The 12,228-nt window shown below is 55.0% G+C and overlaps 2 protein-coding genes across 2 annotated transcripts in view; both read right to left on the reverse strand.

Annotated features, from left to right (window-relative positions):
* Positions 1 to 232: 232 nt before the first annotated feature.
* Positions 233 to 2,816, reverse strand: DKK1 (dickkopf WNT signaling pathway inhibitor 1). The gene is made up of 4 exons (XM_057377839.1): positions 2,604 to 2,816; positions 1,481 to 1,637; positions 1,276 to 1,386; positions 233 to 811 (listed from the first exon to the last, which is right to left on the reverse strand). The coding sequence occupies exons 1-4, from the start codon at positions 2,793 to 2,795 to the stop codon at positions 561 to 563; spliced, it is 711 nt and encodes a 236-aa protein (XP_057233822.1). The 5' UTR covers positions 2,796 to 2,816; the 3' UTR covers positions 233 to 560.
* A 1,711-nt stretch (positions 2,817 to 4,527) lies between these two features.
* LOC130580386 (cGMP-dependent protein kinase 1-like) overlaps positions 4,528 to 12,228 on the reverse strand; it is a 25,287-nt gene continuing 17,586 nt past the window's right edge. Inside the window, exons 5-6 of the mRNA XM_057377847.1 lie at positions 11,570 to 11,701; positions 4,528 to 8,359 (exon numbers count right to left, since the gene is read on the reverse strand). Of these exons, the coding sequence (XP_057233830.1) occupies positions 8,261 to 8,359; positions 11,570 to 11,701 (231 nt within the window). The 3' untranslated portion in view covers positions 4,528 to 8,260. The remainder of the gene's footprint in view (positions 8,360 to 11,569; positions 11,702 to 12,228) is intronic.

The following is a 12,228-nucleotide window of genomic DNA, read 5'->3' on the forward strand; positions in this document are numbered from 1 at the left end:
CAAAAACCACGGAGAGGGTGTTCTCCGGCCAGGTGCCCTTCCCAGAGCCCCAGCCACGCTGCCCATCCTCAGTTTGATGGCCAGAGAGCATCAGCGGCTACCACGGAATTCCTAAAAAGTGGCCGGATAAAGAGTGCCACCCCCCGCCTTTCCCACGGGGATGAGCCCCCCGTCCCCATCTCTCCTTCCCCGCCAGGTCCATCCTCCCTCCCGCAGCAAAGGAGGGATCCCGGCAGCCGCACGGGCAGCTCGGGGTGGATTGAAAGAAGAGTTCATGCGGTGGCGCCCCTTCGAGCCAGAAYGAAAAACCCAGTGTGTACAAAGTCACAGTCACGGCTTGAAGGGCGTCAGGCAGCGCCCTCGGACAAACGCAAAACAACAACTCATTAAAARTCACGAAAAAGTCATTCGTCGTAATTTAAAAAGTCCCGGCTTTATGTACAGCTAAGTGCCAGCTCGAGTATTCACAACACAGTAACGTACTGCAAGAAGTCGCTTCGAAGTAGTTCCCTTGAGAAACAGCCTTCGCTCCGGCGGGGCCGGAGCCTGTGGAGCCGGGCTCAGTGCCGCTGGCAGGTGTGCAGGCGGGACGGGTCTGCGGGGCCGTGCTCCCGCTGCGGCCGGCACGACAGCCCCTCGGCGCAGTGGCAGCGCTGGAAGATCTCCAGGCCGTGGGTGCCTTTCCGCCGGTGCCGGGTACACACCTGCCCCTCCCGCAGCACGGGCTTGCAGATCTTGGACCAGAAGTGGCGGGCGCAGCACAGCCCGGCAGCGCAGTCGGACGAGCGCAGGCAGAAATCGCCCTCCTCGCCTGCGTGGGGACAGCGGGGGGATGCTCAGAGCGGGGTGACCCCACCGAGGACGATCGCAGGGGATAATGGGGCAGAAAGGGCAGCCCGGGCTGATCAATACCCCCGTGGGCATCCCAAAGCACACCCACGGGCAGGCTGGGCATCCTGGATTTATTTTATGGAGTCGGTGGGACATCCCGGCCCGACCCCGTGSGAGATGGTGGAGCAGAAAGGGCGTCCTGGACTGATCCTATATGCAGGACAGCAGGGAAGGGCGGACACCCGGGACTGATCCTACAGTGGGCACTGAGACAGGGTGGGCATCCCGAATGATCCCACGAGGGACAGAGGGACAAGACGGGAGGACAGGCTGGATTGATCCTAAGGGGGACAGAGGTGCGGGTCGGGCATCTTGGACTGATCCCGGGGGACAGCAGGGCACGGGGGCAGCCTCCGGGGGGACACAGCAGCAGCGACTCCTCACCTTTGACCGTGGGGAGCCAGGCGGGAGCGGGCGTCCGTCGGGGCAGCGCCTCAGTGCCCATCTCCTCCGGCTCAGCGGCTCCGTGGGGCGGCTCCGGGGGCGTGCAGAGACCTGCGCGGGGCATGGGGCGGCTGTCAGCCACGCGTGGGACCCCGACACCCCCCAGCCCGCCGCGGCCCCACACCCGGGGTCCCCGTGGCCTCACCGTTGCTGCAGGTCATGCCCGGGCAGCACATGGCATCGCGCAGGCAGCGCTTGCGGCGGCGCCGGCAGCCGAGRCACAGCGGGGCTCCCCCGCCGCGGGCCGCTCCCCCGCAGAACTCCTCGGGACCGCAGTCCTCGTCCTCTGCGCACGGGAAAGGCTGGGGGGCACACAGGAACCGGGGTGATCAACAGGGCCGATGCTCCCAGTGTGTCCCCGCCTCTCCGTCCCCGCCGTGTTCCCCTCCAATCCCCGGCCCATCCGCTCCATCCATCTCCCGCGTGTCCCTCCCGGCCTGCAGCCCCGGGACGTCCCCCTCATCTGCGGTGTCCTCTCCATCCCCGAGGTGTCCCCATCCCCTGTGCATCTGTGTCCCCATCGCCCGGCGCGTGCCTCTCCTCCATCTCCATTCCCGGTGCGTTCCCCTCCCCGTCTGCGTTTCCCCTCCAACCCTGGCGCGTATTCCTCCCTTCCATCCCCCGGCGCCCCTTCCCCACTAATCCCGGGACGTCCCCTCCATCCATTCCTGATGTGTGTCCCTCCCTTCATCGCCGGTGTCCCCTCCATCGCCAGTGTCCCCCCACCACCATTTCCGGGGTGCGTGTATCCTCATGCCCGGCGTCCCACCTCTCATCTCAAGTGTGTCACCCCAAGTCCATCCCGGTGTCCCCCCAGTCCATCCCGGTGTGTTCCCCCAGTCCATCCCTGTGTGTCCCTTCTCCATCCCGGTGTGTCCCCCCAGTCCATCCCGGTGTGTCTCCCCAGTCCATCCCGGTGTGTTCCCAGCCCATCCCGGTGTCCCCCCAGTCCATCCCGATGTGTCCCTCCAGTCCATCCCGGTGTGTCCCCCAGTCCATCCCGGTGTTCCCCCAGTCCATCCCGGTGTGTCCCCCAGTCCATCCCGATGTGTCCCTCCAGTCCATCCCGGTGTCCCCCCAGTCCATCCCGGTGTCCCCCCAGTCCATCCCGGTGTGTCCCCAGCCCATCCTAGTGTGTCCCCCTCCAGTCCATCCCGGTGTGTCCCCCAGTCCATCCCGGTATCCCCCAGTCCATCCCGATGTGTCCCCCAGCCCATCCCTGCCGTGTCCCGCCGCTCCACCCCCGCTCCATCTCTGCTCTCTCCTACCTGCCGGGTGGCGGCCGGCGGGGCCTTGTTGCTGCCGTCGAAGGGGGGTGCGGGGGCGGCGCTGGCTTCGGCCGCCCCCCCGGGGGGGGCTCCCTTGATGGCGTTGGAGCTGAGGACACCTCCGGGAGCCGCCGCCCGCCCCGCCGGGGCCGCGCAGCTCAGCGCCGCCAGCAGCGCCACCAACCCCCGCATCCTGGTGCTCCCGGTGTCCCCGAGCAGTGGCACCGAGCCGCGAGCAGCGGCTCCTGCGCTCCTCCGCCGCCTTTATACCCCCGGGCTGCCTCCTGCCCGCCCCCTCGGGGCGGGGGGCCCGCCGCCTGGGATTTCAAAGCGTTCTCGGGGGGGCTGTGCCCAAGAGCCCCCAAAACCGCCCCCACCCCGCCCCGAGGGCTCCCACATTGGTCGGGCGGGGGTTTCGCAAGGGCGAGGGCAGGACCCCCAGCCCCCCCCAGCATCCTCCCCCGGCATCTCCCGCCCCGGTTCCCGGCCAGATGCTCCGCACTTCCCGACGCCGCTGTCTCCAGCCGGGCGCGCCCGACGGAGGGGACCGAGAAGAGGGAAGAGGAAGGGGAGGGGGGAACTCCCTCTTCTGCAACCCCCCATAGTGGGTGGGAGCCGCGGTGGGTGCAGAGAGACCCCCCCCTCCTCCCCCGATGTCAGAGTCGGTCCTTTGGTCTCCTCTAAGTCTCTCCCCCGCCGCCTCCCCCGCGTCCTTCCTGGCGCCAGCGCAGCCTCGCAGGAAGGGAGAGGGGCTGCTGCGCACCCCGCTCGCCGGGCCGAGTGCGGGACACGGGGGGACACACGGCGGGACTCTCGGGGTCCTCCCCCTGGTCCCCTGACCCCAGGCGGGGCGGGGGAGCAGTGTCGCTGGGGGCAGCTCGAGTCCCTTTGATGCGGGGAGATCAAAGGCGTCGCCCCCCATTCCTGTCCCATCCCATTGCCCCCCCCCCCCCCCCCCCCCCGGGGACAGCGCGGCCCCCGATCGCCCCCTGGCGCCTGCGCCGCGCCATCGCTCCCCATTCCCCCGCCCCTGCCCCCTAATTAACCCTCGTCAATTAACCCCGTTGATTAACCCGGCTTTTCCCGGCGGTGGTCTCCCGTGTTCCCGTTTATTTCTTTGCTCAGCTTGGTTTGGATGAGGATACGAAGAGCCGGAGCAGCGCCCCAGCGCACCCCAAAGCCCCGGGGTGAGGGGGTGGGGGATTCCGGACCACGAAATTGCTGCAATTAATGCTCCCCTCGTCGCCGTACCGCTGTCCCGGTGCTCGCYATCGGCTATTCCAGCCCGGGATGGCTCAAGCCGAGCTAATAATTGCCTGGGAAGGTTTCGGGAGCACGGCGGGCAGGTGCTGTCAGAAGCGGCTGAGTCACGACTGGGCGACATCCCCGGTACGGCCCGACCATCCCTCCCGCCTTCCCTATTTTTAGCCTGGAATAAGCGGCACGCCTCGCCCCGAAATCCCGGTGCTCCCCCGGCAGTTTCAGGTGAGGGCCACGTCACCCTGGGGTTTTTATTGCCTTATTAACTTTGACCTGCGATTGCTGCTTCCCACAAAGTGATCGGTGACGATTCCCAGCCCCTCCTTGCGCTGTTACCTAATTTATTTCCCTTCTGGGAGGATGCTTGGTTGCTCCTTTTCCCTAGCTTTCGCTCACCTCTGTGTCACTATCGAATCATGAACGGTTTGGGTCGGAAGGGACCTTAAAGCTSATCCCATTCCCCCATGGCAGGGACACCTCCCACTGTCCCAGGCTGCTCCCAGCCCCAATGTCCAGCCTGGCCTTGGGCACTGCCAGGGATCCAGGGGCAGCCACAGCTTCTCTGGGAGCAGAATCCCCATCACCCCAGATTTCACCACTATACAGAAGATCTCTCCCAAACTCAGCTCCTGCTCTGGAAGGAACTCACAGAGACCYGTTCAAAAGTAATTATTTTTATTTCAACTCTATAAAGTATACAACAGGCACTCGGCAATTACAGCTGCGGGGGGAGTACAGAGCGAAACAAAAGCCGTAGAAGTTTTATGAAAAAAAACCCCAAGTTCCTCAGTCRACATCCAAAGAGTGCAAGCGGCCGATGGCCGGGGGTTGCGGACATCTGCCCCACAAACAAAACCTCTGCTGTGGAAGGAGAGAAAACCAGAGTAAAACCAGAAAACAAAGGGCTGGGGTAAAACCAGTGTAAAACGGGACTCGGAGGGGAAAGGCAACTCCAACGGGAATTTCCCCTTTTTCTGAGTGAGCCCTAAAAGMATCCAAGTCTCAGTGTTGGGGCTGGGGAGCCACGAGAAGCTCCCAGGGCTCATCCCCACGGGTGCAGGGAATGGAGGAGGGAAAAGCACAGATCCTGTTTTGGTGAGTGGTGCAGATGAGCCTCGTCTTTGCAGGGGGGTTTAGGTCAGGAAAATGCTGCTGGGGTGGATTTTTCCCAGGTGGGAGATTCCCAAGGGGGGCTGTGTGGGACAGCATGGATGGGTGGGACCTGCAGAGCTTAGCAAAACAGGAATACCTGTCTACGGACTGCTAGGATGTCAGAGATTAATTTGACCCGCACATCACATTTATACATTTCACAGAAATGACTCTGTATCTCATTAACAGATACACAGCTCTGGTACAGTGAACAGTAATCAGAGAACGATGTCATCATTTCTGGAATTCATCGAGATCAGATAATAAAGGCTTAGAAATCAGTAGCAGAAAGAACTGTAAAACGCAGCAAGCTAAGAAAGGACAACAATTTGAGGTGTGTTTGTCTTTGTCATGCAGCATAACACCAAATTTGTCTTTTTTGTTTTTTTTTTTTCAATAAGATGCCATGGATTTAAGGCACTTGCAACAATGCCAGATAGCCAGTGACGTTCTAGAACTATGGGACAGATGAGTGAACAGGACAGCTGACAGAAGGCTTTATCATACTGACAGATATGACATTAATTCAAGTCTACCTTGACCTAAAAACATTACATTACAAATAAGGAAATAAAGGAATAATGCCATGGAACTGGAAAAGAACGGAAAGTTCTGTGTGACCCACAAAATATCGACACAGAAATACCTATTTACAGCAATATCTGCTTGTGGTCCTGTTGTTGAAGAAGAGTTTGCTGTGGGCAGTGCAGCTCCAGGAGAAGCTACGATACAAATCCAAGCCCCATCTGGAAAGGTGGGAGCTGATTCCCCCCTTCCCTAAAAATGCCATCGTCCTGTAGCTTAAGGAAGGAGACAAAGAAATAAGGACAGGAGGTGGAAACACAGAGGGAGTCCCTTGCTGTGGATATATAGAGATATATATAAAGCAACTTAAATCTATTACTTATAACTGAAGGCTTATCATATACATATGCCAAGTGTTAATGCTCAGGAGAGGCCGTGGAAGTCAAGTGAGGTGTTTGATATCAAAATAAACTCAGATTCAGCACAGTGCACGCTGCAGGTATCGATTCCCACTCCTGGCACAAGGAAAAAAGGGACAGGAAAAAAGAAAAGTGACTCCTCAGCCCATTCCAGACCCTCCTTCCTGTCACGTTTCCAGGTCGTCCCCTAAATCCTTGTGGTGCTTTCTCCTCCGTGCCTGCCAAGTGTGTCTGGTGTCACCCCCAGGGACAAACTCCTACAGAAAGCTGTCCCCATGGAGCGGAAATCCAGGGGGATGTGAGGGAAGAGTTTGGCTGTTGGGGCTGTTGAAGATGCCTGGTGAGCGTTGTAGCCCTCGTGCTCAGCCCTGGCTCTCAGTGCTGTCCATCCCTCAGAGAAGGGAGGAAAAGCTGGGAGTTACTGCCTTTTCCCCATGGTTTTGAAGGCAAATGAAGTTTCAATGGTTAAAGAACAGCAGAAGTGACCTGAAGTGACTGTGCCAGAGGTGTGGCCTCACCCTTTGGAAAACGGAGGGAATCCCAGAGCCACGGACTGGTTTCAAAGGTGGCACATGACCCAGCTCATGTCAAAGAGCAGACGTSACCCAGGCTGTCAAAATACCCTTTTAACTAAATCCTTTCATCAAGAACAAGCAGAAGAGTTGGGATTTAGCATCAGGGAAGGATTTTTTTACTGCTCAAACAGACCTTTTCCATGTAATATGTGGGAAAAGTCCCTTTCTGCAAGGCTTGAACTTTCCACTGTCAGCTCTTGGCAGCTGAGATGAAATAGGGCAGCCCAGGGCAAGGAGGTTGGAGTGAGAGGATCTTTAAGGTTCCTTCCAACCCAAATGATTCCATCATTCCACGATTCTGTGATATTTTGGGACAAGGTCTCTCAGAGAGACCAAAAGCTGAYGTTTCCTGTTGGATAATGGGATGAACTTTTAGTCCTGTGTACATGCAACAAATGGGCACCCAGGATGGGATCCCTCTGCTGCATCCCATAAACCAGAGGACGGAATTCAAGCAAAGGAAATACAGTGGACATCAGGGGAAAGTTCATCCTGGTAATATTGTTTTTCCCAGACATTTTTTACTGTGTTAAACACAGTCACAGTGGACCAGGCACACTGGACACCTTGCAGGGATACATCCAATATCCTTTTCCCAYTGAATTCCACTGACTTTCCCATGGAGCTCCTTAGCCTGGAGAGGCATCAGGATTACTGGCAATGTTCCATCAGAGCCAGAAGACTGGCCCAGRGTTTTTATTTTAAAGAGATGCTCGCGCTAACACGGAAAAGGTGCAGACGTGAAGAYATGGAACCATCAAGATGGAGAACAAAGCCTTTGCTACATATTCCTGACAGGATGGTTTGGGGACAGCTTTATTCCCTGGTGAGGGATGGACACAGCACCTCAAAAGGACATCACCGGTTTCATGTTTTTCCCTTTGGGTCTAAAAAGTTATCCTTATTTTCAGGCCTAATCCATCAAGACCAGTGGGCTGCTGGCCCGTTGTTCTGGGATTAAAGACTGAAATGGATTAAGAGATGTGAAATGGATTAATGGATGTGAAATGGATTCATTCCATGATTTTTCTGTTTCCATGCATGTATTGGTATGGAGGAAAAGGAGAACCAAGAGCCCAAGGGTGATGCTGCCAGGTGAGAGGAGTGACCCAAACCTGCCTCGACTGGAGGCATCTGGAGCAGTTGTGCTTTTGTTTGGCCAGGCTGAACCAAAACGCTTCCAAAACAAAGAGGAAAGGGAACATTCAGTCTCACTGGGAATTCTGCTAGGAAAGGACAAGGACCCATTCCCCACTGCTCTGACAGGAGCGCTCTGCCCGTGCCCCTCGCTGCCCCAYGGAGCTCGGAGGGTGGGAATAGCCCAAATCCTGCAGTGGAGTAGCTGCAGCACTTCATCAATTACTACTGATCCTACGGGAAGAGCGGCTGGAATTAAGTGCCTCTTACACTCTGCACCTCCCACTCTGATGACCAGGAGTGGGAGAAGATCTCTGGTGACACAAAAGGAGTTCTGTGCCGGCGAGAGGCTCAGTGCCAGGACCACCATGTCCCCGCTGGGTCACGTTCCAACAGAAAACGTGGAGACCACTATTGTCACTGAGCAGGAAGTCCTAATGCCACTGGAGTTACTGGAGCAGCATCAATCAAGGCATCACGGTGACCCCGAGCATGAACCCTCCCTGATTCCGGTCTTCCCGTTCCGCTGGCAGCCACGTCCCAGGAAAAGCTGTCTTCAGCAAGGCAGAAGCAGGTGAGAGAGATAACATTAAAAATCCACATCCCAGCCTGAGTTGTCGTCAGGGGGCGGCTCCTCGCTGTCCTCGGGGAAGCTGTCAAAGTTGCTTGTGTCCGTCGGGGATGCGACCTGCGGGAAGGAGAGCCACAGGAGGGAAGCATCAGGGAAGGATTTTTTTACTGCTCAAACAGACCTTTTCCATGTAATATGTGGGAAAAGTCCCTTTCTGCAAGGCTTGAACTTTCCACTGGCCGCTCTTGGCAGCTGAGATGAAATAGGGCAGCCCAGGGCAAGGAGGTTGGAGTGAGAGGATCTTCAAGGTTCCTTCCAAGCCAAATGATTCCATCATTCCACCATTCTGTGATATTTTGGGATGTTCATCCCAGGGCTGACATTCCCTCCTCATCCTACAGCTGTGGGCATCCCAGAGAACCTCCAGCGAGCCAGGGAGCTGCTGCATCCACGGCTTTTTGCTGAGGGTTTTCCCACAGCTCCCCAATCTCCCACTGGCACAAGGTCATCAGGAAAGATTCGGGAAAGCCTCCCTCCATTCATGGCTCCAGAATCCTCAGCTGAGCCCTTCTACCTTTAAATTYCCTGGCAAGCATTGCTCAGCCTCAGGATCCTTCCAGAGAAACCCATCTTCCCAGGATGAAGACCAAGCCCATTTCTTTGTTGGAAAGAATGACATGTAAAATCTATCCTAGCTCCAGAATTTTGGATTTTTCTGCTTTGTGACTGTGAGGGGAAGTTTCTTACTGTGAGGACTTGAAAAAGACAACACAATAAAAAAACCCAACCCAATACAAGAGGAAACCAGCAGGTCTCCAGCCCAAAATAATGAGAAATTCCATACTAAAAGCCTTASTCAGAGCAGGAAAACTCTTGCTGCAGTTTTCAGTCATTTCATTTGGGGAAGAGCCTGAACCAGGGGACAACTGACAGCCATTGAATCCCGGAATTCCAGACTGGTTTGGGATGGAAGGGACCTTAAATCCCATCCAGTGCCACCCCTGCCATGGCAGGGACACCTCCCACTGTCCCAGGCTGCTCCCAGCCCCAATGTCCAGCCTGGCCTTGGGCACTGCCAGGGATCCAGGGGCAGCCACAGCTTCTCTGGGCACCCTGTGCCAGGGCCTGCCCACCCTCATAGGGAAGATTTGTTTCCAGTATCGAGCTTGGATTGATCCCAGGGATTGCCCTGACCCACYTGGCCTTGTTAACCTTCCTGAGATTCCCCTTTGATGCCTGCATGCTGCTGCAAGCCTTTGGAAAAGACAGCAGCTCCAACTCCAGCTCTGAATTTAATGTGCTGCCCCCACTGCTGAACAAATCTTGGAGGAAATCAGGATTATGGAATACCAAACTCATTTTGGAAAAAATAAACCCACCCTATAAAATCTTAGGACCTTGAATTTCTTTCGGATTATCTGGATCTGTTTATTTTGTGGGTGCTGCCTCACCCTTTGTTTCCTCACCTCATCTTTGGAAGAGTCCTGAGCTTTTAAGGAGAGGTAAAATCTCAGATTCCAGCTGTGGTATCAAGGCTCAGCAGTGTCCTAGCAGCAGGTTGTAAATTGGGAACTTTCAAAAAATCCCCTGGAATAAGAGCTCTTTGATTGCCTCACTGGTAGTGCCATGTAAGAAATGAGTTGAAGAGCTGGGAAAAGGCTTTTTTCTTTGTCTGTTTGGCCCTGCTGGCTGCTTCCCAGCTAACAAGGAGAGGTGGATTGAAGGAAAAATGGATGTCAGCCTCCAGAGTTGTGTTTTCAGAGTGGCAAAAAAAGAAACTTTGCCAAAAAAGCTCATGGAGAATGAGGTGGAGCAGGACTGACAGCTCTGGGGCTGACAAAATTCACARTCCAGGGCTTTGGAGAGGATCTCAGGAGCAGGTTTGGAGGAGATGCCACTTCTAAGGGCTCAGGGAAAGGATGAGCTGGGTTGAACTGGGATTRGGGCCAGCCTGGAGCTGTCCTGGAAGAAGATTCCTCTAAAAGGGAAAGATTCTCCCATCTGCACCAGTCAGCCTTGTTGTGCAGAGTAAGAGCAGTGTTGGAAGTGCTCCTATGAAACTAAAAATCCACCAAAATTAGTTAAGAAAACATCCTGGGTGTTTTTTTACACTACATGGACATCCTGCATTCCTAAAACAGGAATTATAACTGGATGTGAAGGAACAAACCTGACTTTATTGCCTTGACTTGAAATGTGGWCCTGCTGATGAATTTAAAGGGATTAAAAAGAAGCCAAGGCCAGGTTGGATGGGGCTTGGAGCAGCCTGGGAYAGTGGAAGGTGTCCCTGCCCATGGCAGGGGGTGGAATGGATGAGCTTGAAGGTCCCTTCCAACCTAAACCATCCCAAGATTTTGGAATGAACTTAACAGAAAAAAAAAAACCCGACCAAAGCCATCTTTGATCTCTGAAACATTTCTGAGTTGTTCAGGGAGATATTTGCCAAGTCCTCTTTCTCCCACTGACTCCTGCATCCCACAGGGAAAAAGGGGGATGGGAAAGCTTTCCCTGAGGGACGGAGCAGAGCGACAGGGTGCAATTAAACACCCATTAATGGCATTCTCCCGGTGATCCCCAGGGATTAGATGGGAACAAGGAGGGGAGGCTGCAGGACAGAAGGGGCCGAAGCAATTTCTGTYCACTAATCCTGTTTGGTTTCCCTCTGCAGCCAGGCTTTGAGGGCAGAGAGCTCACAAAAACATCAAAGGAAGGGCTTTGCTCCAAAGGAAAATGAGCGGAGCTGTCCCTCAGCGCCCACTCCTGGTGAAAAAACAGGGCTTTTTCATGGATGCAGGGAAAACAGGGGCACAAAGGGCAACATAGAGGGGAAGGGTAATGAGAAAGAAAGGGAGATGGCATCCAAATCCCACTCACCTTCCCAAAGGAAATGAGGACAAAGGAGAAGGGAAGAGGACACAGTGGAGAGAAGGGGTGGAAGTGGCACAGAAATGGTGGAAGTGCCACAGAAGGGGTAGAAGTGCCACAGAAAGGGTGGAAGTGGCAGCTCTCCACTGAAAGGGGAAAAGGARATGAAGAAAAGAGTGGAGCAGGTGAGAGAGAGGAAAATGGGGAGGAGTGAGTGATCCATCTCCTGCTGTCAAGGGGATTTCTCCATGGCTGTGCCCTCCCCAAACTGCCTTCCCAGGGAARAGCCTGCCTGGAGATCAAATTTAGCTGGGAATGTGCTCCAAGTGACTTCTTCRAGCATCTCCAGAAGAAATAAGGCACTTCATTCCCATTTAATCCCAACTGCCCAAAGCTCACAGCATCCCTGAGGAACTGGCCATGGAGGAGAAAATAACAATAAAAAAAAAAAATAAAACTTACACTTGGGATTATGGGAGGTGTCAGTGTCCCTTTCCGTAGCCCTTCCCAGTTAAAGCCTTCAAACCATCTGAAGGGAGGGAAGAATCCAAAGTTACACAGRTGTAGCACAGAAATAAAGGAAAATTGTTTTAACAGGTTTCATYTCCCACAGAACTTGCCTTCAAATCCCTTCAGAATTTTTCCCATCCTTATTATTTTTGGGGACCAAGAAGGAAGAGTGTGCAGCAACCCCATGGTGACACCATGCAAGTGCTCAGTGGAGAACCATTCCTTGCTGCAGGTGCCCTGGGAGCTGCTCCTTCCCTTCCAAAGGGTGGATCCCTCCCACAGGAGAYCCACAACTTCCTTTTCTTCCCATGGAAATGGGTTAACTCCCAGCTTCATGCACAAAGATGTCCCACCTGTGGTTTTCCTCAGGTTTGCTCAAAGTGAGGGGATGAGCCCTGAGCCTTCCCACAAAAATACCCATTCAGTCCTCTCCTGTTGCTTTGGGGATGGGAGAAGATCCAGCATGGATGGATGGATGGATGGATGGATGGGATAACTTGTTCCTGGAATGGGTCTCTCACCTGTTCTTATCCCATCAAACTCCTAAGGCATCATTTGACCACTCCCATGGGACCAGAAGGGATGGTGAATTCACATTATGGATAAAAAGT

This window comes from Malurus melanocephalus, unplaced genomic scaffold (assembly GCF_030028575.1).
Source record: "Malurus melanocephalus ecotype Western Australia unplaced genomic scaffold, MMel_1.1 scaffold_327, whole genome shotgun sequence".
In the NCBI taxonomy this organism is placed as follows: domain Eukaryota; kingdom Metazoa; phylum Chordata; class Aves; order Passeriformes; family Maluridae; genus Malurus; species Malurus melanocephalus.